The sequence below is a fragment of the Bufo gargarizans genome, chromosome 1 (assembly GCF_014858855.1).
Source record: "Bufo gargarizans isolate SCDJY-AF-19 chromosome 1, ASM1485885v1, whole genome shotgun sequence".
In the NCBI taxonomy this organism is placed as follows: Eukaryota; Metazoa; Chordata; class Amphibia; order Anura; family Bufonidae; genus Bufo; species Bufo gargarizans.
Window position 1 is genome coordinate 586,859,443 of NC_058080.1, and position 22,021 is coordinate 586,881,463.

General features: G+C 46.0%; 1 protein-coding gene across 2 annotated transcripts in view; it reads right to left on the reverse strand.

The window, feature by feature from the left end:
* Positions 1 to 8,879, reverse strand: part of VSIG10 (V-set and immunoglobulin domain containing 10) — a 34,017-nt gene extending 25,138 nt beyond the window's left edge. For both annotated transcript variants that reach the window (XM_044290808.1, XM_044290799.1), the window contains exons 1-2: positions 8,706 to 8,879; positions 4,216 to 4,494 (exon numbers count right to left, since the gene is read on the reverse strand). In XM_044290808.1, the coding sequence (XP_044146743.1) occupies positions 4,216 to 4,494; positions 8,706 to 8,766 (340 nt within the window). In that variant the 5' untranslated portion in view covers positions 8,767 to 8,879. The remainder of the gene's footprint in view (positions 1 to 4,215; positions 4,495 to 8,705) is intronic.
* Positions 8,880 to 22,021: the final 13,142 nt, after the last annotated feature.

Genomic DNA, 22,021 nt, shown 5'->3' on the forward strand with positions numbered 1-22,021 from the left:
TAAATCGTTGGTGGCACAGTGTGCGCCCACCATCGCCCCCCCTCCCTCCCTCTATTGTAATAAATCGTTGGTGGCACAGTGTGCCCACCATCGGCCCCCCTCTCTGTATAGCAGTAACAACATTGGTGGCAGTGTGCGGCCTCCCATCTCCCCCCCCCCCCCACGCCGATCATTGGTGGCAGCGTGGTTCTGATCGGAGTCCCAGTTTAATCGCTGGGGCTCCGATCGGTAACCATGGCAACCAGGAAGCTACTGCAGCCCTGGTTGCCATGGTTACTTAGCAATAGTACAATAGTAGAAGATTCATACTTACCTGCTTGCTGCTGCGATGTTCGTGTCCGGCCGGGAGCTCCACCTACTGGTAAGTGACAGGTCTGTGCGGCGCATTGCTAAAGAACTGTCACTTACCAGTAGGAGGAGCTCCCGGCCGGTCACAGACATCGCAGCAGCAAGCAGGTAAGTATGAATCTTCTACAATTGTACTATTGCTAAGTAACCATGGCAACCAGGGCTGCAGTAGCTTCCTGGTTGCCATGGTTACCGATCGGAGCCCCAGCGATTAAACTGGGACTCCGATCGGAACTACGCTGCCACCAATGATGGGGGGGGGGGGGAGGGAGATGGGAGGCCGCACACTGCCACCAATGTTGTTACTGCTATAGAGGGAGGGGGGGCGATGGTGGGCGCACACTGTGCCACCAACGATTTATTACAATAGAGGGAGGGAGGGGGGGCGATGGTGGGAGCACACTGTGCCACCAACGATTTATAACAATAGAGGGAGGAAGGGGGGGGGCCCGATGGTGGGCGCACACTGTGCCACCAACGATATTCAAACTGGGGAGGGGGGGGTCTGCCCCCTGCTGTCTGGCAGCCCTGATCTCTTACAGGGGGATATGATAGTACAATTAACCCCTTCAGGTGCGGCACCTGAGGAGTTAATTGTGCTGATCACGGCCCCCTGTAAGAGATCGGGAGCTGCCAGGCAGCAGGGGGCAGTCATGTACACAGTTTGTAGTATATTCTAACTAGAAGCGTCCCCATCACCATGGGAACGCCTCTGTGTTAGAATATACTGTCGGAAATGAGTTTCACGATGTAGCTCATATCCGACAGTATATTCTAACATAGGTGATGGGGACGCTTCAAGTTATGTTCGGGTGTCCGCCTGGCCGTGCGGAGGCAAGCGGATCCGTCCAGACTTATAATGTAAGTCAATGGGGACGGATCCGTTTGAAGATGACACACTGTGGCTCAATTTTCAAACGGATCCGTCCCCCATTGACTTTCAATGTAAAGTCTGGACGGATCCGTCTGAGGCTACTTTCACCCTTTGTTTTAACAATATAATGCAGACGGATCCGCTCTGAACAGAGCCACCGTCTGCATTATATGAACGCAAGTGTGAAAGGACTCCTGACTTTACATTGAAAGTCAATAGGGACGGATCCGTTTGCAATTGCACCATATTGTGTCAACGTCAAACGGATCCGACCCCATTGACTTGCATTGTAATTCAGGACGGATCCGTTTGGCTCCGCACGGCCAGGCGGACACCAAAACGACTTTTTTTTCCATGTCCGTGGATCCTCCAAAAATCAAGGAAGACCCACGGACGAAAAAACGGTCACAGATCACGGACCCACGGACCCCGTTTTTGCGGACTGTGAAAATAAACTGTCGTGTGCATGAGGCCTTAAAGGGGTTTTCTGGGGTGCATAGAGTCGGCTGCCCACGATACTTCATGGGAAAGTAATGTAGTTCACTATAGCAGATGCTGCATGTCCACCCTCTGAACATCTGCCATGTCCCAGCATGCACCACTAATCACTATAATGAAGAGTCAGTGACATCTTCTAGCAGCGTAGTCCTTCACACATGTATTCATGGGAGGAAGGAACGAGCTATTGTATACAAAGCGTACACCCGGTCTCCAGTACTCCTGTATTTCGTATGGGAGCTTTTCTGCATTTCTAAAATGTATTATAATATAGCATTCAGTCAAGGAGCCATGGACTTCAAAGATAAGGCCTCACACATATGGGGTCTATATGCCACTGCACAGAGGCTGCCTCCACTCCCTAGTACATTTCCATCCGGCCTCCATGTGCTGCCATGTACATCCAGTGCCCTACGGGAGAACACCTACATACATACACCATCTCATGTGTGTAGTAGTATTTAAAAGGTTTGGCCAGTTTATATGACTAGCTTCTAGTAATGGCGTATGCATACAGCTAGTGATAAGCATTATAGGCATATATAGGATAGATTAATAAGAATAATTCATGTTTACATACAGGTTCCAGGGCCTACATGCTGGTGCTGTGAACCTGGCAGCTGAAAGGAGGATCCTGTCCATCAGCGGCCTCCTGCTATTTAAACTGGGAACAGACTGCGCATGTGCTAGCTTCCCTGTCAGTTCCCAGTGTTCTGCAGTTCTTTTTTCTTTCTTCAGTATCTGATTGGTCAGGGACTGACACCCGGGACCCCCATCGATCAGCTGTTTGAGAAGGCAGCAGCACTCCAGGCCCAGTGACATCACGACTAGTATCAATGACCTGGGCGGGTCTAAGCCCCATTCACTTGAATGAAGCTCCGCCAGAGGATAGATCATCAGTAAAAAAGAACTGCAGAACTCCTTTAACAGAATTCTCCATCAGCAGCCATGTTCCCAGAGCAGCGCCGGCACGCAGTCCAGCGGACCGGCATGTAAACATGAATTATTCATACATTCGGACTTCAGTGCCAATAGTTTATTAATGCTTATTACTAGCTGCATGCATGTGATGCCACCCGCAGCCAGTCACATAAACTGGCCAAGCCCTTTAACACTGACGATGAAGTGATGTTCACATAGTACAAAGTATCTATATACAATCCAATATGAATCACGAAAGATGTTCCAAAGATGTTGACAATTATGTAATAGCATAGCTCATTGGTCTGACATTGCGTTAAACAGTGCATCTACTCACATGGTACAGTGTTGTACTGTCCCTCTGTTATTCCTGCTGTAATTAAAGGAGTTGTCTTACTTCAGCGAATAGCATTTATCATGTAGCTGAAGTTAATACAAGACACTAATGTATTGGTATTATCCATATTGCTTCTTTTGCTGGCTGGATGCATTTTTCCATTACATTATACACTGCTCGTTTCCATGGTCACGACCACCCTGCAATCCATCACTGGTGGCCGTGCTTGCACACTATAAGAAAAAGCACAGGCTTATGTGCGCTCCCACAGTCCCGGCCACAAGAGAGGCCGGTGATTTGTGTGCAAGCATGACCACTACTGATGGATTGTAGGGTGGTCGTAACCATGGACACGAGCAGTGTATAATGTGATGAAAAAATGAATCCAGCCAGCGAAGGAATCAATATGGACAATCACAATACATTAGTAAGTGCCTTCTATTAACTTCCTCTACATAATAAATGCTATTTGCTAAAGTGAGACAGCTCCTTTAATAAACTGACAGCCGGCCGCTCCCTTGGTCAGAGTCATGTTTGTACAAGCTTTGACCCTTTCCACCCTCTGTTGGCAAGGACAAGGTACCCCCCCCCCCCCCCCCCCCCCACACACACGCTATCAATTTATTCATCCATTTTCAGCATGAATAAACAGAAAAAAGGTACATAGCAGACACCCAAGAAAAAGCTCTCCAACACTGGTATTCAATATAGAACGGAAGGCATGTACTATACAGACGTGTCAGGAAGCCGACAGGTCCTCCGTGATAACTGGGCGCAATGTGCATCCAGATATGTCACAATTGAGGACAATTTAGATAACAAGGCAATAAACCTCTCCTAGCCTGAATGGGTCTATACGGGGGAAAGTCATTTTGTGGCTCTTATAGATTCTCTAGAAGTATGTAAACTTTGAGCAATTACGTTCTCAATATGTTCAACCCCTGAGGCCATTTAGAGCAGACGAAACGGCGATAAATGTTCCTATGGAAATTCTGCATCGACAAAGGTCGGTGGCGCGTACTAGGATTTGCCACCAAGATTTCCATGCACAGTCCTGGAGTCGTGGAAATGGCTATATCACACATATGTTTTCACCAGAGCCATCTCATGGACCACACGGAGACTATATCTGCAGACAGGGGGTGGGGTAATTGTGAGATTTCAGGTTAATGATATTTCGGGGACTGGCAGGTTGGCCAGCCTCCAGATCAATAATCTGAAAGTGGTTTGTGCTTACTTGTGACTTTCAGCTGTACTTGAGCCGGAGTGTCTGCTGTTTCTGAACAGTCTTTGCAGCCATACAGTCGCTCATCTTCCAGACGTAGGTCTGTTATCACAAGAGAACTCCCATTCAGTCTTGAGTATCTGGGATTTGAAGGGACATCCGTGTTACAGCTCAGTACCTCTTCTTTGGGGTTTTCCAAAAACCAGGTGACACCGCCTGCATTCTCTGCCACGGTGCGGCATGGCAGAACCGCTTGTCCACCCACCTCTCCAGAGATGGTTATTACCGAAGCTTCAATATGTCAAAGGAGAAAAAAAAACAAAAAAACTGAGATTAACACCTAAACTAAATGAAGAACCCATGCCTGAAAGGTGCTCCCCCTGAAATATCTAGGGTATGTCATCAAAATGAGTAATACTCACCAAGGCTTTAGATTACAATGAAAGAAACACTAGTAACGAAGAGCAGAAGAAGTGCATCTGCCAAGTGTGGTGTCAGAAAAAGGGAGCTGCGTCTCTATGAACTTTGCTTTGTTGAGGTGGAAACCTCTCTCAGTATTTCGGAAGCAGTGAGCATCTTGGGCCCTCTGTACAGGAAAGCTCAGCAGACTACACCAAAAATATAGGACAATGTGTACCTGGCCAGCTGTATGGATGGTCAGCAGGCACGCCGAACGTACAAAACCATGGAGTGAACAGAGCCTTATATTGTTAGAATCATTCATGTTCATGGGTAGTATAGTTTTATAATGATTCTAGAGATGTGTTTGTTTAACCCCTTCCCATTCTCTGCGATAATAGTATGTGTTATTGGGGAGGTAATTAAAAGGGGTTTTCCCAAGACTTTTATACTGATGACCTATCCTCTGGATAGGTCATTGGTATCTGATCGGTGGGGGTCCGACACCCGAGATCCCCGGCGATCAGCTGTGAGGCACATGGCCTTCTCTCTACATTGTATAGCGGCTGTGCTAGTCACTTCTAATGGGGCTGAGCTGAGGGGCTGAGCTGTGCCTAGGCCATGTTACGGCCTAGGGAAAGCTGAGAAAAGGCTGCGGCGATACTGCAAGCACCACTGCCTTCTCAAACAGCAGAGAGGGAGGGGGCTCCGTTTCTCACCCCACTGCCTCCCAGTGATGCAATCATAGGGTGTCGGAGAGTTGCCATGGCAGCCTGAGCCCCTCAGGTCACAATGTATGGATGCTCATTAGGCTCTAGCTTCGTCAAGCCCTACGTCTACTGTACCTGATATAATGCTCCCAGTAAAGTGAATGAAGGCCGTGCTGCAGTTACCAGCACCGTCCACCACACAATGGACACAGCTGTGAAGTTCCTTCATCTACTTCCAGTATAGGAGCCACATGGAATGGTCGGCCGGTGGGGGATCGGGGGGGGGGATCAGACCCCCTCTGATATTAAATTGATGGCCTATCCAGGGAACTGACCTTCAATATCAGAATTCTGGACAAACCCTTTAAGGGGTTACAGATATTTCCAGCATCCCTTATATTTAAGCGTTTCCAAGTGGCAGCTTCATATTTGATGAATATTACCATCAGAACAATCCTGGAGAGTAATTTTCTCTCCCCAGTGAACAATGTCATCATTGCCTGGCCATGGATCAATATAGGTGTAGAGTATATAGATGAGGTATAGAGGTCGGGCAGGAACGCACAGCGCTGTCAGTACAATTCAATACAGCCGAGGGCTGGCAGGAACGCACAGCGCTGTCAGTACAATACAGTACAGCCGAGGGCTGGCAGGAACGCACAGCGCTGTCAGTACAATACAGTACAGCCGAGGGCTGGCAGGAACGCACAGCGCTGTCAGTACAATACAGTACAGCCGAGGGCTGGCAGGAACACACAGCGCTGTCAGTACAATACAGTACAGCCGAGGGCTGGCAGGAACACACAGTGCTGTAAGTACAATACAGTGCAGCCGAGGGCTGGCAGGAACGCACAGCGCGGTCAGTACAATACAGTGCAGCCGAGAGCTGGCAGGAACACACAGCGCTATCAGTACAATACAGTACAGCCGAGAGCTGGCACGAACGCACAGCGCTGTCAGTACAATACAGTACAGCCGAGGGCTGGCAGGAACACACAGCGCTGTCAGTACAATACAGTGCAGCCGAGGGCTGGCAGGAACGCACAGCGCTGTAAGTACAATACAGTGCAGCCGAGGGCTGGCAGGAACGCACAGCGCGGTCAGTACAATACAGTGCAGCCGAGAGCTGGCAGGAACACACAGCGCTGTCAGTACAGTACAGTGCAGCCGAGGGCTGGCAGGAACGCACAGCGCTGTAAGTACAATACAGTGCAGCCGAGGGCTGGCAGGAACGCACAGCGCGGTCAGTACAATACAGTACAGCCGAGGGCTGGCAGGAACACACAGCGCTGTCAGTACAATACAGTGCAGCCGAGGGCTGGCAGGAACGCACAGCGCTGTAAGTACAATACAGTGCAGCCGAGGGCTGGCAGGAACGCACAGCGCGGTCAGTACAATACAGTGCAGCCGAGAGCTGGCAGGAACACACAGCGCTGTCAGTACAATACAGTACAGCCGAGGGCTTGCAGGAACACACAGCGCTGTCAGTACAGTACAGTGCAGCCGAGGGCTGGCAGGAACACACAGCGCTGTCAGTACAATACAGTACAGCCGAGGGCTTGCAGGAACACACAGCGCTGTCAGTACAGTACAGCCGAGGGCTGTCAGGAACATAGCGCTGACAGTACAGCCGATGTCGGGCAGGAACACACAGCGCTGTCAGTACAATTCAATACAGCCGAGGGCTGACAGGAACACACAGCATTATAAATCATTATAGATCCGTGAGTTTGTGTCACAGGACCAGTGTTTATTTGGGAAATACTGCTGTCACATGGAGCATGTTTCCCAGACTGACTATGTCACAGGTTTTGTACTGGGGCTCAGAAACTTCAGATGATTTTATAAATGGCTAAACAAACAGTAAGGAGAATTATGTCTCATACGTCTCATGTTCTTATCAATGGTATTTCTATTGATTTGAAATATAGTATCATAGCATGATGCAATACAATGATTAATGGGGAAATCCATCTCAGTATCTGACATGTTTAGTGGTGACACAGAAAGAAAGTCAGAGTGTCTAGATTTCAGTTATCATTTACACCATAAAACTGGCATAAATGATCTGGCCCCAACCTACAGGGCCATAGACCTTGCAGGAAACTTTCCCAGTTGGCCGATGCCGAGGGCACCGCCTGAGCCCTCTTCTTGGCTGCAGGCCAGATACATAACGATCTGATGCTCTCAGCTAGTCTGGCGGTGGCAAATCATCTTCTGAATTCAATGGTATTGCCACCCTAGGGAAAGTGATATCGTTAAATACTGCAGCGGGGGCAGCAGTATTTTGTGTATTAGGTTCTGCGGGGGGAGACAGTATTTTGTGCTGTATTGTGATATGAATTTGGTTCTGCTGGGGCGGTATTTTGTGCTGCACTGCTGTATTTGGTTCTGTTGGGGCAGTAGATTATGCTGCACTACAGTATTTGGTTCTGCTCGGGCGGTATTTTGTGCTGCACTGCGGTATTTGGTTCTGCTGGGGCGGTATTTTGTGCTGCACTGCGGCATTTGGTTCTGCTGGGGCGGTATTTTGTGCTGTACTGAAGTATTTGGTTCTGCTGGGGCGGTATTTTGTTCTGCTGGGGTGGTATTTTGTGCTGCAATGCGGTATTTGGTTCTGCTGGGGCGGTATTTTGTGCTGCACTGCGGTATTTGGTTCTGCTGGGGCGGTATTTTGTGCTGCACCGTGGTATTTGGTTCTGCTGGGGCGGTATTTTATGCTGCACTGCGGTATTTGGTTCTGCTGGGGCGGTATTTTATGCTGCACTGCGGTATTTGGTTCTGCTGGGGCAGTATTTTACGCCGTACTACGGTATTTAATTCTGCTGGGGCGGCATTTTGTGCTGCACCGTGGTATTTCTGGCCCACCTTCTGTCACTTTAGACCCTCTTACAACATTTGACCACTTCTAGTTTTTTTTTTTTTTTTCCAGGGCCACTTTGTTTCTACTCCGCCCCAATCCTGCCCCAAGGGTGAGGGTAGGGTAGAAATACTACTTGTGACCACATTTAGATGTAGGGGCATTAAAAAAACGCTACACAGTTTGTTACTTTCTAAAACATGTTTGGCATTAAGGGTCGCAGTAACTGACCCCCTGCTGCTCCCTGTATGCGGTGCACCCTGAGATTTGGGGGGGATTTAGACTGTGCCTTGTGATGATATATCAGGATAATCGTTAGGTCGGGGAATAATCCTTGGGAAATGGAGCTTCTGCCTTCCATCTCAGGACAGGTCTGACTGCTCTCTAGCAGCCCGATCTTAGGCGTCAATAGGGGATGGCTGTTCCTGTTCTAGAACTACAAGTCCCAGCACGCCCTGTCAGAGCATGCTAGGAGTTATACTTCAGCACGGCGTGTCACACCGGCGCAGGTGCAGTGAGGTGATGGCGCCTACCTGCACAGGCTCCCCCGCACAGTGCACAGAGGACGAGGAGCAGCTCCTCCAGGGGCCCCATCTTCTCCGGTGAGTGCCAGGACCGGCGGGGGCTCTCAGGGCACTGCCCGGCTCTGCAGGCGGCTGTGCGGCTCCTCACTCCAATTCACATGCAGGCGACAAATGGAACTTACTTGTCTTCCGGCTTCTGAGTCGCACACAGACCACTCCCTGCGCCCAGGTAGGGAGGAGGCGCCGCCCCCTGCTCTGCCCGCCCGTCTACCTGAGGAAGGCAGAATATGTCACCTAATAGATTACATGTCCTCCTGTCACTGGGGTATACAACCACTACTAATGAGGTATATAGATGAGGTGTATAGGCAGAAGATGTGACCTAATATACTAGTATATTACATGTCCTCCTATCACTAGGGTATACAACCACTACTAATGAGGTATATAGATGAGGCAGAATATGTGACCTAATATACTAGTATATTACATGTCCTCCTGTCACTGGGGTATACAACCACTACTACTAATGAGGTATATAGATGAGGTGTATAGGCAGAAGATGTGACCTAATATACTAGTATATTACATGTCCTCCTGTCACTGGAGTATACAACCACTACTACTAATGAGGTATATAGATGAGGTGTATAGGCAGAAGATGTGACCTAATATACTAGTATATTACATGTCCTCCTATCACTGGGGTATATACCCACTACTACTAATGAGGTATATAGATGAGGCAGAATATGTGACCTAATATACTAGTATATTACATGTCCTCCTATCACTGGGGTATATACCCACTACTACTAATGAGGTACATAGATGAGGTGTATAGGCAGAAGATGTGACCTAATATACTAGTATATTACATGTTCTCCTATCACTGGGTTATATACCTACTACTACTAATGAGGTACATAGATGAGGTGTAGAGGCAGAAGATGTGACCTAATATACTAGTATATTACATGTCCTCCTATCACTGGAGTATACAACCACTACTACTAATGAGGTATATAGATGAGGTGTATAGGCAGAAGATGTGACCTAATATACTAGTATATTACATGTCCTCCTGTCACTGGAGTATACAACCACTACTACTAATGAGGTATATAGATGAGGTGTATAGGCAGAAGATGTGACCTAATATACTAGTATATTACATGTCCTCCTATCACTGGGGTATATACCCACTACTACTAATGAGGTATATAGATGAGGCAGAATATGTGACCTAATATACTAGTATATTACATGTCCTCCTATCACTGGGGTATATACCCACTACTACTAATGAGGTACATAGATGAGGTGTATAGGCAGAAGATGTGACCTAATATACTAGTATATTACATGTTCTCCTATCACTGGGTTATATACCTACTACTACTAATGAGGTATATAGATGAGGTGTATAGGCAGAAGATGTGACCTAATATACTAGTATATTACATGTCCTCCTGTCACTGGGGTATATACCCACTACTACTAATGAGGTACATAGATGAGGTGTATAGGCAGAAGATGTGACCTAATATACTAGTATATTACATGTTCTCCTATCACTGGGGTATATACCCACTACTACTAATGAGGTATATAGATGAGTTGTATAGGCAGAAGATGTGACCTAATATACTAGTATATTACATGTCCTCCTATCACTGGGGTATATAACCACTACTACTAATGAGGTATATAGATGAGGCAGAATATGTGACCTAATATACTAGTATATTACATGTCCTCCTATCACTGGGGTATATACCCACTACTACTAATGAGGTACATAGATGAGGTGTATAGGCAGAAGATGTGACCTAATATACTAGTATATTACATGTTCTCCTATCACTGGGGTATATACCCACTACTACTAATGAGGTATATAGATGAGTTGTATAGGCAGAAGATGTGACCTAATATACTAGTATATTACATGTCCTCCTGTCACTGGGGTATATACCCACTACTACTAATGAGGTACATAGATGAGGTGTATAGGCAGAAGATGTGACCTAATATACTAGTATATTACATGTCCTCCTGTCACTGGGGTATATACCCACTACTACTAATGAGGTATATAGATGAGGTGTATAGGCAGAAGATGTGACCTAATATACTAGTATATTACATGTCCTCCTATCACTGGGGTATACAACCACTACTACTAATGAGGTATATAGATGAGGTGTATAGGCAGAAGATGTGACCTAATATACTAGTATATTACATGTCCTCCTATCACTGGGGTATATACCCACTACTACTAATGAGGTATATAGATGAGGTGTATAGGCAGATTACATGTCCTCCTATCACTGGGGTATATACCCACTACTACTAATGAGGTACATAGATGAGGTGTAGAGGCAGAAGATGTGACCTAATATACTAGTATATTACATGTCCTCCTGTCACTGGGGTATATACCCACTACTACTAATGAGGTGTATAGATGAGGTGAAGAGGCAGAATATGTGACCTAATAGATTACATGTCCTCCTGTCACTGGGGTATATACCCACTACTACTAATGAGGTATACAGATGAGGTGTAGAGGCAGAAGATATGTGACCTAATATATTACATGTCCTCCTATCACTGGAGTATATAACCACTACTACTAATGAGGTATATAGATGAGGTGTAGAGGAAGAATATATGTGACCTAATATATTACATGTCCTCCTGTCACTGGGGTATATAACCACTACTACTAATGAGGTATATAGATGAGGTGTAGAGGCAGAAGATGTGACCTAATATACTAGTATATTACATGTCCTCCTATCACTGGAGTATATAACCACTACTACTAATGAGGTATATAGATGAGGTGTAGAGGAAGAATATATGTGACCTAATATATTACATGTCCTCCTGTCACTGGGGTATACAACCACTACTACTAATGAGGTATATAGATGAGGTGTATAGGCAGAAGATGTGACCTAATATACTAGTATATTACATGTCCTCCTATCACTGGGGTATATACCCACTACTACTAATGAGGTATATAGATGAGGTGTATAGGCAGAAGATGTGACCTAATATACTAGTATATTACATGTCCTCCTATCACTGGGTTATATACCCACTACTTCTAATGAGGTACATAGATGAGGTGTAGAGGCAGAAGATGTGACCTAATATACTAGTATATTACATGTCCTCCTGTCACTGGGGTATATACCCACTACTACTAATGAGGTATATAGATAAGGTGAAGAGGCAGAATATGTGACCTAATAGATTACATGTCCTCCTGTCACTGGGGTATATAACCACTACTACGAATGAGGTATACAGATGAGGTGTAGAGGCAGAAGATATGTGACCTAATATATTACATGTCCTCCTATCACTGGAGTATATAACCACTACTACTAATGAGGTATATAGATGAGGTGTAGAGGAAGAATATATGTGACCTAATATATTACATGTCCTCCTGTCACTGGGGTATATAACCACTACTACTAATGAGGTATATAGATGAGGTGTATAGGCAGAAGATGTGACCTAATATACTAGTATATTACATGTCCTCCTATCACTGGGGTATATACCCACTACTACTAATGAGGTATATAGATGAGGTGTAGAGGCAGAAGATGTGACCTAATATACTAGTATATTACATGTCCTCCTGTCACTGGGGTATATACCCACTACTACTAATGAGGTACATAGATGAGGTGTAGAGGCAGAAGATGTGACCTAATATACTAGTATATTACATGTCCTCCTGTCACTGGGGTATATACCCACTACTACTAATGAGGTATATAGATGAGGTGAAGAGGCAGAATATGTGACCTAATAGATTACATGTCCTCCTGTCACTGGGGTATATACCCACTACTACTAATGAGGTATACAGATGAGGTGTAGAGGCAGAAGATATGTGACCTAATATATTACATGTCCTCCTGTCACTGGGGTATATAACCACTAATACTAATGAGGTATACAGATGAGGTGTAGAGGCAGAAGATATGTGACCTAATATATTACATGTCCTCCTATCACTGGAGTATATAACCACTACTACTAATGAGGTATATAGATGAGGTGTAGAGGAAGAATATATGTGACCTAATATATTACATGTCCTCCTGTCACTGCGGTATATAACCACTACTACTAATGAGGTATATAGATGAGGTGAAGAGGCAGAATATATGTGACCTAATATACTAGAATATTACATGTCCTCCTGTCACTGGGGTATATAACCACTACTAATGAGGTATATAGATGAGGTGTAGAGGCAGAATATATGTGACCTAATATATTACATGTCCTCCTGTCACTGCGGTATATAACCACTACTACTAATGAGGTATATAGATGAGGTGAAGAGGCAGAATATATGTGACCTAATATACTAGAATATTACATGTCCTCCTGTCACTGGGGTATATAACCACTACTAATGAGGTATATAGATGAGGTGTAGAGGCAGAATATATGTGACCTAATATACTAGTATATTACATGTCCTCCTGTGACTGGGGTATATAACCACTACTACTAATGAGGTATATAGATGGGGCGAAGAGGCAGAATATATGTGACCTAATAGATTACATGTCCTCCTGTCACTGGGGTATATAACCACTACTACTAATGAGGTATATAGATGAGGTGTATAGGCAGAATATATGTGACCTAATATACTAGTATATTACATGTCCTCCTATCACTGGGGTATATACCCACTACTACTAATGAGGTATATAGATGAGGTGTAGAGGCAGAAGATGTGACCTAATATACTAGTATATTACATGTCCTCCTGTCACTGGGGTATATACCCACTACTACTAATGAGGTATATAGATGAGGTGTATAGGCAGAATATATGTGACCTAATATACTAGTATATTACATGTCCTCCTGTGACTGGGGTATATAACCACTACTACTAATGAGGTATATAGATGAGGTGTATAGGCAGAATATATGTGACCTAATATACTAGTATATTACATGTCCTCCTATCACTGGGGTATATACCCACTACTACTAATGAGGTATATAGATGAGGTGTATAGGCAGAATATATGTGACCTAATATACTAGTATATTACATGTCCTCCTGTCACTGGGGTATATACCCACTACTACTAATGAGGTACACTACTTACAAAAAGTTAGGGATATTTGACTTGTGGAAGAAATTTCAGGATGAACTCATAATGTACTCTAACCTTTACAGCTGAACTTAAAGGGAATCTGTCACCTGCTTTTACCAGTTTAAGCTGGCACCATCGCTATGTTCACTAAAGTACCTTATTTCCTGCAGTCTTCTTTTTACTTTATTTCGTTTTGTCCTTTTGATATAAAAGCGCTTTTTATGATATGCTAATGAGTCCCCAAGGTGCCCAGAGGGGTGTTTTTTTCCTTCTCCGGTGCCCAGTGACGCCCCCCTGCAGCGCCCAAGAACGCCTCCTGATCCTCAAATAACCTCCCACAGCCCCGGCAAACGGTTCCACCCCCTTCCCACGTCATTGTCTACCTTCTAGAAATGCCCCGTCCTTTTTCCTGTCGGCGGCCAGAAAACTCGCGCAGGTGCAGTACCGCCTGCGGCCTGTGCCTGCGCGATCATCAAGCTCCTGAGGGCAACAGCCTCAAAAGTCTCACTGGGCATGCGCTGAGCCCAGTGATGTAACCTGAGCGCTGTTGCCCCGAGGAGGTTGATGATTGCACACGCCGCAAAAAAAGTGAAATTGATTTCTGAAAGTGTGTCCAGAGATAAGAGGTTAGAGAATACTCAGGACTCTGATAAACCTAAGACGTCCTCGTCCAGAATTCCATTTGTTTCAGATTACCGTGTAAATAGCTTACAAATTTCCACTATCATGAGAAACACTGGAAAATGTTAAGTAATGGATTGGAGAATATACAGGAATTCAAATCCCCCCGCTGTGCTCATATCGCAGGAACCATAATTTGGGGGACAAACTTGTCAAGTCTAATGTTGGTACATCTAAGGCTACTTTCACACTTGCGCTTGATCGGATCCGTTCTGAACGGATCCGATCATATTAATGCAGACGGAGGCTCCGTTCAGTACGGATCCGTCTGCATTAATAACTTAGAAAAAATTCTAAGTGTGAAAGTAGCCTCAGACGGATCCGTTCAGACTTTCAATGTAAAGTCAATGGGGGACGGCTCTGCTTGAAGATTGAGCCATAGGGTGACATCTTCAAGCGGATCCGTTCCCATTGACTTACATTGTAAGTCTGAACAGATCCGCTCGCCTCCGCACGGCCAGGCGGACAGCTGAACGCTGCAAGCAGCGTTCAGCTGTCCGCCTGTCCGTGCGGAGGCGAGCGGAGCGGAGGCTGAACGCCGCCAGACTGATGCAGTCTGAGCGGATCCGCTCCATTCAGACTGCATCAGGGCTGGACGGAGGCGTTCGGGTCCGCTCGTGAGCTCCTTCAAACTGAGCTCACGAACGGTAATAGCCTAAAATGAGTTGCAGTAAGTATTTTGGTTCAACCCTGCAATGGTTGGTATCCATGTCACAACTGTGTGAATTGTTCTTTGATGATACGTGGTGACTCATTTTGGAATCCATCCTCTGGCAAAAATATCAGAATTCAAGTTTTTGATTTGTGACTCAACATTTGTAGTCTATTTGTTATCTTGCCCCCGTAGTCTCTGGTATGTTGGACAGGCTACGTGGGGTGTGAAGACACGCTTAAATCATAGATACTCAATTAGGAAACAGAAATGAGATCTACCTGTATCTAAGCATTTTAAAGAGGCAGGTCACACACAAAGATTTAAGATTTAGGATATTGGAACAGGTATCCCTATCACGAAGGGGTGGAGATAGGGTAGCGTTATTGAAAAAGAGGGAACTATATTGGATTTTTACTTTAGACTTTAAAATTAAGGGGTCTTAATGTAGATTTCGAGGTGTCATGAATGTCTCCTGATTGTGTGTGCTCTCTCTTCGTCTCCCTGAGTGAGGATATGTACATGTGCTTATTTTTAATGAGTTATTTTTCAGTATCTTTACATTGATTATTATTAAAAAATTGACCTTGATGAATGGCCTCGCTGGAAGCTACAATACTGCAGGACCAGACAGGCTACTGTTATATCATAGTTTGATTATGATGTGGATATAAAGACATGGGACACTATACTTTTTAATGGCCTTAATACTTTAATATGTAGATGGAGTGGGGATTCACCTTTGATCCCCCTCATGCTGTTTGTACGACATGGGGTGATTGGTATTGAATCCTACCACTCCTTAATATAATGCAAGCCCTCTGATGCTGGATGCCTCTTGCTATTATAGGAGAAGTATTGTCCAGGAATTGGATGGGGGATCGGGGTCGCACAACAGCGATACCTGTATTCCCCTATCCTAATGGAGCATTGTGCCCTCTGCCTTGTTGATCCCTGGGGGGACACTGACCCCTATATTTTAACTGTATATCTTTGGCAGCTTTGCTGCGAATGCTTGATGAGGGCGCTATTGATGGGTATGTTTGAAGGTGGGCGACGGCGGTGGTCCGCTGTTTGCCCTCTCTCTGTATTTAGCCCATCATTGTATATTGCGGTTTGCTGGATAAGGGCCGCGACGATCATGTGTTGCGGTCAGGTGATGTGCAGAAGCGTCCGCATCATAGTTAGGCGTGAGTCAGCGCAGTTGATTTTTCTGCTTATTCGGCCATGTTTGATCTGGTTTCCCATGCCAGTAAAACAGCTAGTATATCTCGCGATAATAGGAGTATTTGGCGCTTGCACAGTGCAATTTTCACAACGCCGACCAGGTCCTGCAGTACCCGGCTCCATGTGAGATCAAGCTATTTGTTTTCATCTTATAATGTACACCTGTTTGATTTATTGTAATTATGTTTGGTTTACTATAGTCAGTATATGGACTACACTTATTTATGAATTATTGCACGTGTTGCACTTTATGCAAGATGACACATTTAATCATGTATGTTTTATAGATTTTTTTTATATATACAGTGGGATGAGAAAGTTTGGGCAACTTGTTAATCGTCATGATTTTCCTGTATAAATCATTGGTTGTTACGATAAAACATGTCAGGTAAATATATCATATAGGAGACACACACAGTGATATTTGAGAAGTGAAATGAAGTTTATTGGATTTACAGAAAGTGTGTATAATTGTTTAAACAAAATTAGGCAGGTGCATGAATTTGGGCACTGTTGTCATTTTATTGATTCCAAAACCTTTACGCTGGGTTCAGACCTGAGCGTTCTGAAACGAGCGCTCTGTATGCGCGATTGTACGGGCGTTTACAATCGCGCATACAGAGATTGGCGTTCACACATTGTCGCGCGTTCCCGAATTTCTATGTGCGGGAACGCGCGACAAACGCCCAAAAAAAAGCTCAAGCACTTGTTTGAGCGTCGGGCGTTTTACAGCGCGATCGTACGCGCTGTAAAACGCCCAGGTGAGAACCATTCCCATAGGGAATCATTGGTTCTTGCCTGTTGTGCGTTTTACAGCGTGTAGGAACGCGCTGTAAAACGCTCAGGTGTGAACCCAGCCTTAGAACTAATTATTGGAACTCAAATTGGCTTGGTAAGCTCAGTGACCCCTGACCTACATACACAGGTGAATCCAATTATGAGAAAGAGTATTTAAGGGGGTGAATTGTAAGTTTCCCTAGTCTTTAAATTTTCTCTGAAGAGTAGCAACATGGGGGTCTTAAATGACCTGAAGACAGGGCTCGAGTCCTGCAGGAACGCGTGGGCACGGCGTTCCTGCACTTTTTTCTTAGCAGGAACGCCGTTCCCTTTCAGCAGGGCAGCGCATTGTGCCCCTCAACACTGCCGGCGCCCCGCTCTGGCGCAGCATGAAAAGAGGGACTGACAGGAGGTAAGCGCCTCAAGTGTAGCGTGGCCGAGCTCTGTCCGGTCCGCGGTACAGGAGCCTTTGTTTCCTGTACCCGGCCGGACTGACAGGAAGTGCTCACTTAGTGTGCACTTCCTTTCAGTCCGGCCGGGTACAGAAAACAAATGCTCCTGTACACCGGACAGAGCTTGGCCACGCTACACTAGAGGTGGGTGGGGAGAAAGAGAAAGTGACAAGGGAGGGAGGGGGGAGAAAGAGAGAGTGACAAAGGAGGGAGGGGGAGAAAGAGAGTGACAAGGGAGGGAGGGGGGAGAAAGAGAGAGTGAGAAGGGAGGGAGGGGGGAGAAAGAGAGAGTGACAAAGGAGGGAGGGGGAGAAAGAGAGTGACAAGGGAGGGAGGGGGGAGAAAGAGAGTGACAAGGGAGGGAGGGGGAGAAAGAGAGAGTGACAAGGGAGGGAGGGGGAGAAAGAGAGAGTGAGAAGGGAGGGAGGGGGGAGAAAGAGAGAGTGACAAGGGAGGGACGGGGAGAAAGAGAGTGACATGGGGGAGCGGGGAGAAAGAGAGTGACAAGGGAGGAGGGAGAAGAGAGAGTGACAAGGGAGGAGGGGAGAAAGAGAGAGTGACAAGGGAGGGAGGGGGAGAAGAGAGAGTGACAAGGGAGGGAGGGGGGAGAAAGAGAGAGTGACAAAGAGGGGAGGGGGAGAAAGAGTGACAAGGGAGGGAGGGGGGAAAAGAGAAGTGAACAAGGGAGGAGGGGGAGAAGAGAGTGACAAGGACGGGGAGGAGGGGGTAGAAAAGGAAGTGACAAGGGAGGAGGGGGGAGAAAGAAGAGAGTTACAAGGGAGGGGGGGGGGGAGAAAAGAGAGAGTGACCAAAGGAAGGGAGGGGGAGAAGAGGTGACAAGGGAGGGGAGGGAGGGGAGAAAGAGAGTGACCAAGGGAGGGGGAGAAAGAGAGTGGACAAGGGAGGGGGGTAGGGGGAGAAAGAGAGTGACAATGGGGGGATGCGGGCAGAAAGAGGAGTGTCAAGGGAGGAGGGAGAAAGGAGAGTGACAAGGGATGGGAGGGGAGAAAGAGAGTGACAAAGGGGGAGGGGGGAGAAAAGAGAGTGACCAAGGGAGGGCGGGATTGAGGAGAAAGAGAGTGACAAGGGAGGGCTGATGGAAGGCACTGGGGGCTGCTATGAGGCTACTGGGGGCTGATGGAGAGGCACTGGGGGCTGGTGGAGAGGCACTGGGAGCTGCTATGAGGCTACTGGGGGCTGATGGAGAGGCACTGGGGGCTGGTGGAGAGGCACTGGGGGCTGATGGAGAGGCACTGGGGGCTGCTATGAGGCTACTGGGGGCTGCTATGAGGCTACTGGGGGCTGATGGAGAGGCACTAGGGGCTGCTATGAGGCTACTGGGGGCTGCTGGAGAGGCACTGGGGGCTGCTGAAGAGGTACTGGGGGCTGCTATGAGGCTACTGGGGCTGCTATAAGCCATGGGGCTCTTATCTGAGGTCTGATTGGGGGTCATTCATATTGGGGTCTGAGCTGAGGTCTTATTGGGTTCTTATTAACATTGGGGATCTTATTGGGGCTGTTAGCTGAGGTATGATTAACATTGGAGGTCTGACCTGAGGTGTAATAAAAAATATTTTTTTCTTATTGTCCTCCTCTAAAACCTAGGTGCATCTTATAGGGCGAAAAATAAGGCACTTGCTTGCTCCTCCTCCCGACCTACCCTGCCCTTTGCATACGCCGCGTTCCGTGACTTCACGCGGAGGCACTGAATCTTGGGTGAGTTCCCACACTTTTTTTCCCAGGACTTGACCCCTGCCTGAAGACAAATATTGTTCACCATCAGAGATTTCAGCTGTCTGTTTCCACAGTTAGGAACATATTGAGGAAATGGAAGACCACAGGCTCAGTTCAAGTTAAGGCTCGAAGTGGCAGACCAAGAAACATCTCGGATAGACAGAAGCAACGAATGGGGAGAACAGTCAGAGTCAACCCACAGACCAGCACAAAAGACCTACAACATCATCTTGCTGCAGATGGAGTCACTGTGCATCGTTTAACCATTCGGCGCACTTTACACAAGGAGATGCTGTATGCGAGAGTGATGCAGAGGAAGCCTTTTCTCTGCCCACTGCGCAAAAAGTGCCACTTGAGGTGGGCTAAAGCACATTTGGACAAGCCAGCTTCATTTTGGAATAACTTGATATCAAAGAACCACGGCACTCGATAGCTGCTTATGAATCAGTTGTTTTATTTTTTTTATATATTTTTTCTTTTTTATATCCATCCAAAAAATTAGTAAGCCACTGGTGTTTTGATCTGTTCACCATCAACATTGCGTGCAGCAGCAACCACAGCCTCCCAGACACTGTTCAGAAAGGTGTACTGTTTTCCCTCCTTGTAAATCTCACATTTGATGATGGACCACAGGTTCTCAATGTTCAGATCAGGTGAACAAGGAGGCCATGTCATTAGATTTTCTTCTTTTATACCCTTTCTTGCCAGCCACGCTGTGGAGTACTTGGACGCGTGTGATGGAGCATTGTCCTGCATGAAAATCATGTTTTTCTTGAAGGATGCAGACTTCTTCCTGTACCACTGCTTGAAGAAGGTGTCTTCCAGAAACTGGCAGTAGGACTGGGAGTTGAGCTTGACTCCATCCTCAACCCGAAAAGGCCCCACAAGCTCATCTTTGATGATACCAGCCCAAACCAGTACTCCACCTCCACCTTGCTGGCGTCTGAGTCGGACTGGAGCTCTCTGCCCTTTACCAATCCAGCCACGGGCCCATCCATCTGGCCCATCAAGACTCACTCTCATTTCATCAGTCCATAAAACCTTAGAAAAATCAGTCTTGAGATATTTCTTGGCCCAGTCTTGACGTTTCAGCTTGTGTGTCTTGTTCAGTGGTGGTCGTCTTTCAGCCTTTCTTACCTTGGCCATGTCTCTGAGTATTGCACACCTTGTGCTTTTGGGCACTCCAGTGATGTTGCAGCTCTGAAATATGGCCAAACTGGTTGCAAGTGGCATCTTGGCAGCTGCACGCTTGACTTTTCTCAGTTCATGGGCAGTTATTTTGCGTCTTGGTTTTTCCACACGCTTCTTGCGACCCTGTTGACTATTTTGAATGAAACGCTTGATTGTTCGATGATCACGCTTCAGAAGCTTTGCAATTTTAAGAGTGCTGCATCCCTCTGCAAGATATCTCACTATTTTTTACTTTTCTGAGCCTGTCAAGTCCTTCTTTTGACCCATTTTGCCAAAGGAAAGGAAGTTGCCTAATAATTATGCACACCTGATATAGGGTGTTGATGTCATTAGACCACACCCCTTCTCATTACAGAGATGCACATCACCTAATATGCTTAATTGGTAGTAGGCTTTCGAGCCTATACAGCTTGGAGTAAGACAACATGCATAAAGAGGATGATGTGGTCAAAATACTCATTTGCCTAATAATTCTGCACTCCCTGTATGCTATAAAAACACACTTGTTTGCACATATCACTATGGCTTGACAAAGGCTCAATAGAGAGAGCTGAAACGTTGCTGTCACATGGGTTAATAAATCACCCCTTTATCTTCATGAACTTCTGGCGTGCTGCCTTCCTTTTTACCTAGGATAAGCTATATGACAGCCATATGTATCTAAGCTATATGAGAGCTATATGTATCTAAGCTATATGATAGCTATATGTATCTAAGCTATATGTATCTACAAACCGGATTCCAAAAAAAATTGTGAATAAAAACTGAATGCAATGATGTGGAGATGGCAAATGTCAATATTTTATTTGAAATAGAACGTAGATGACAGATCAAACGTTTAAATGTATCATTTTAAAGGAAAAATACGTTGATTCAAATTTTCACGGTGTCAAAAAATCCCCAAAAAGTTGGGACAAGTAGCAATAAGAGGCTGGAAAAAGTAAATTTGAGCATAACGAAGAGCTGGAAGACCAATTAACACTAATTAAGTCAATTGGCAACATAATTGGGTATAAAAAGAGCTTCTCAGAGTGGCAGTGTCTCTCAGAAGCCAAGATGGGCAGAGGATCACCAATTCCCACAATGTTTCGCAGAAAGATAGGAGCAATATCAGAAAGGTGTTACCCAGCGAAAAATTGCAAAGACTTCGCATCTATAATCATCAACTGTGCATAACATCATCCGAAGATTCAGAGAATCTGGAACAATCTCTGGGCGTAAGGGTCAAGGCCGTAAAACCATACTGGATGCCCGTGATCTCCGGGCCCTTAAGCGACACTGCTCCACAAACAGGAATGCTACTGTAAAGGAAATCACAGAATGGGCTCAGGAATACTTCCAGAAACCATTGTCAGTGAACATAATCCACCGTGCCATCCGCCGTTGCCAGCTGAAACTCTACAGTGCAAAGAAGAAGCCATTTCTAAGCAAGATCCACAAGCTCAGGCG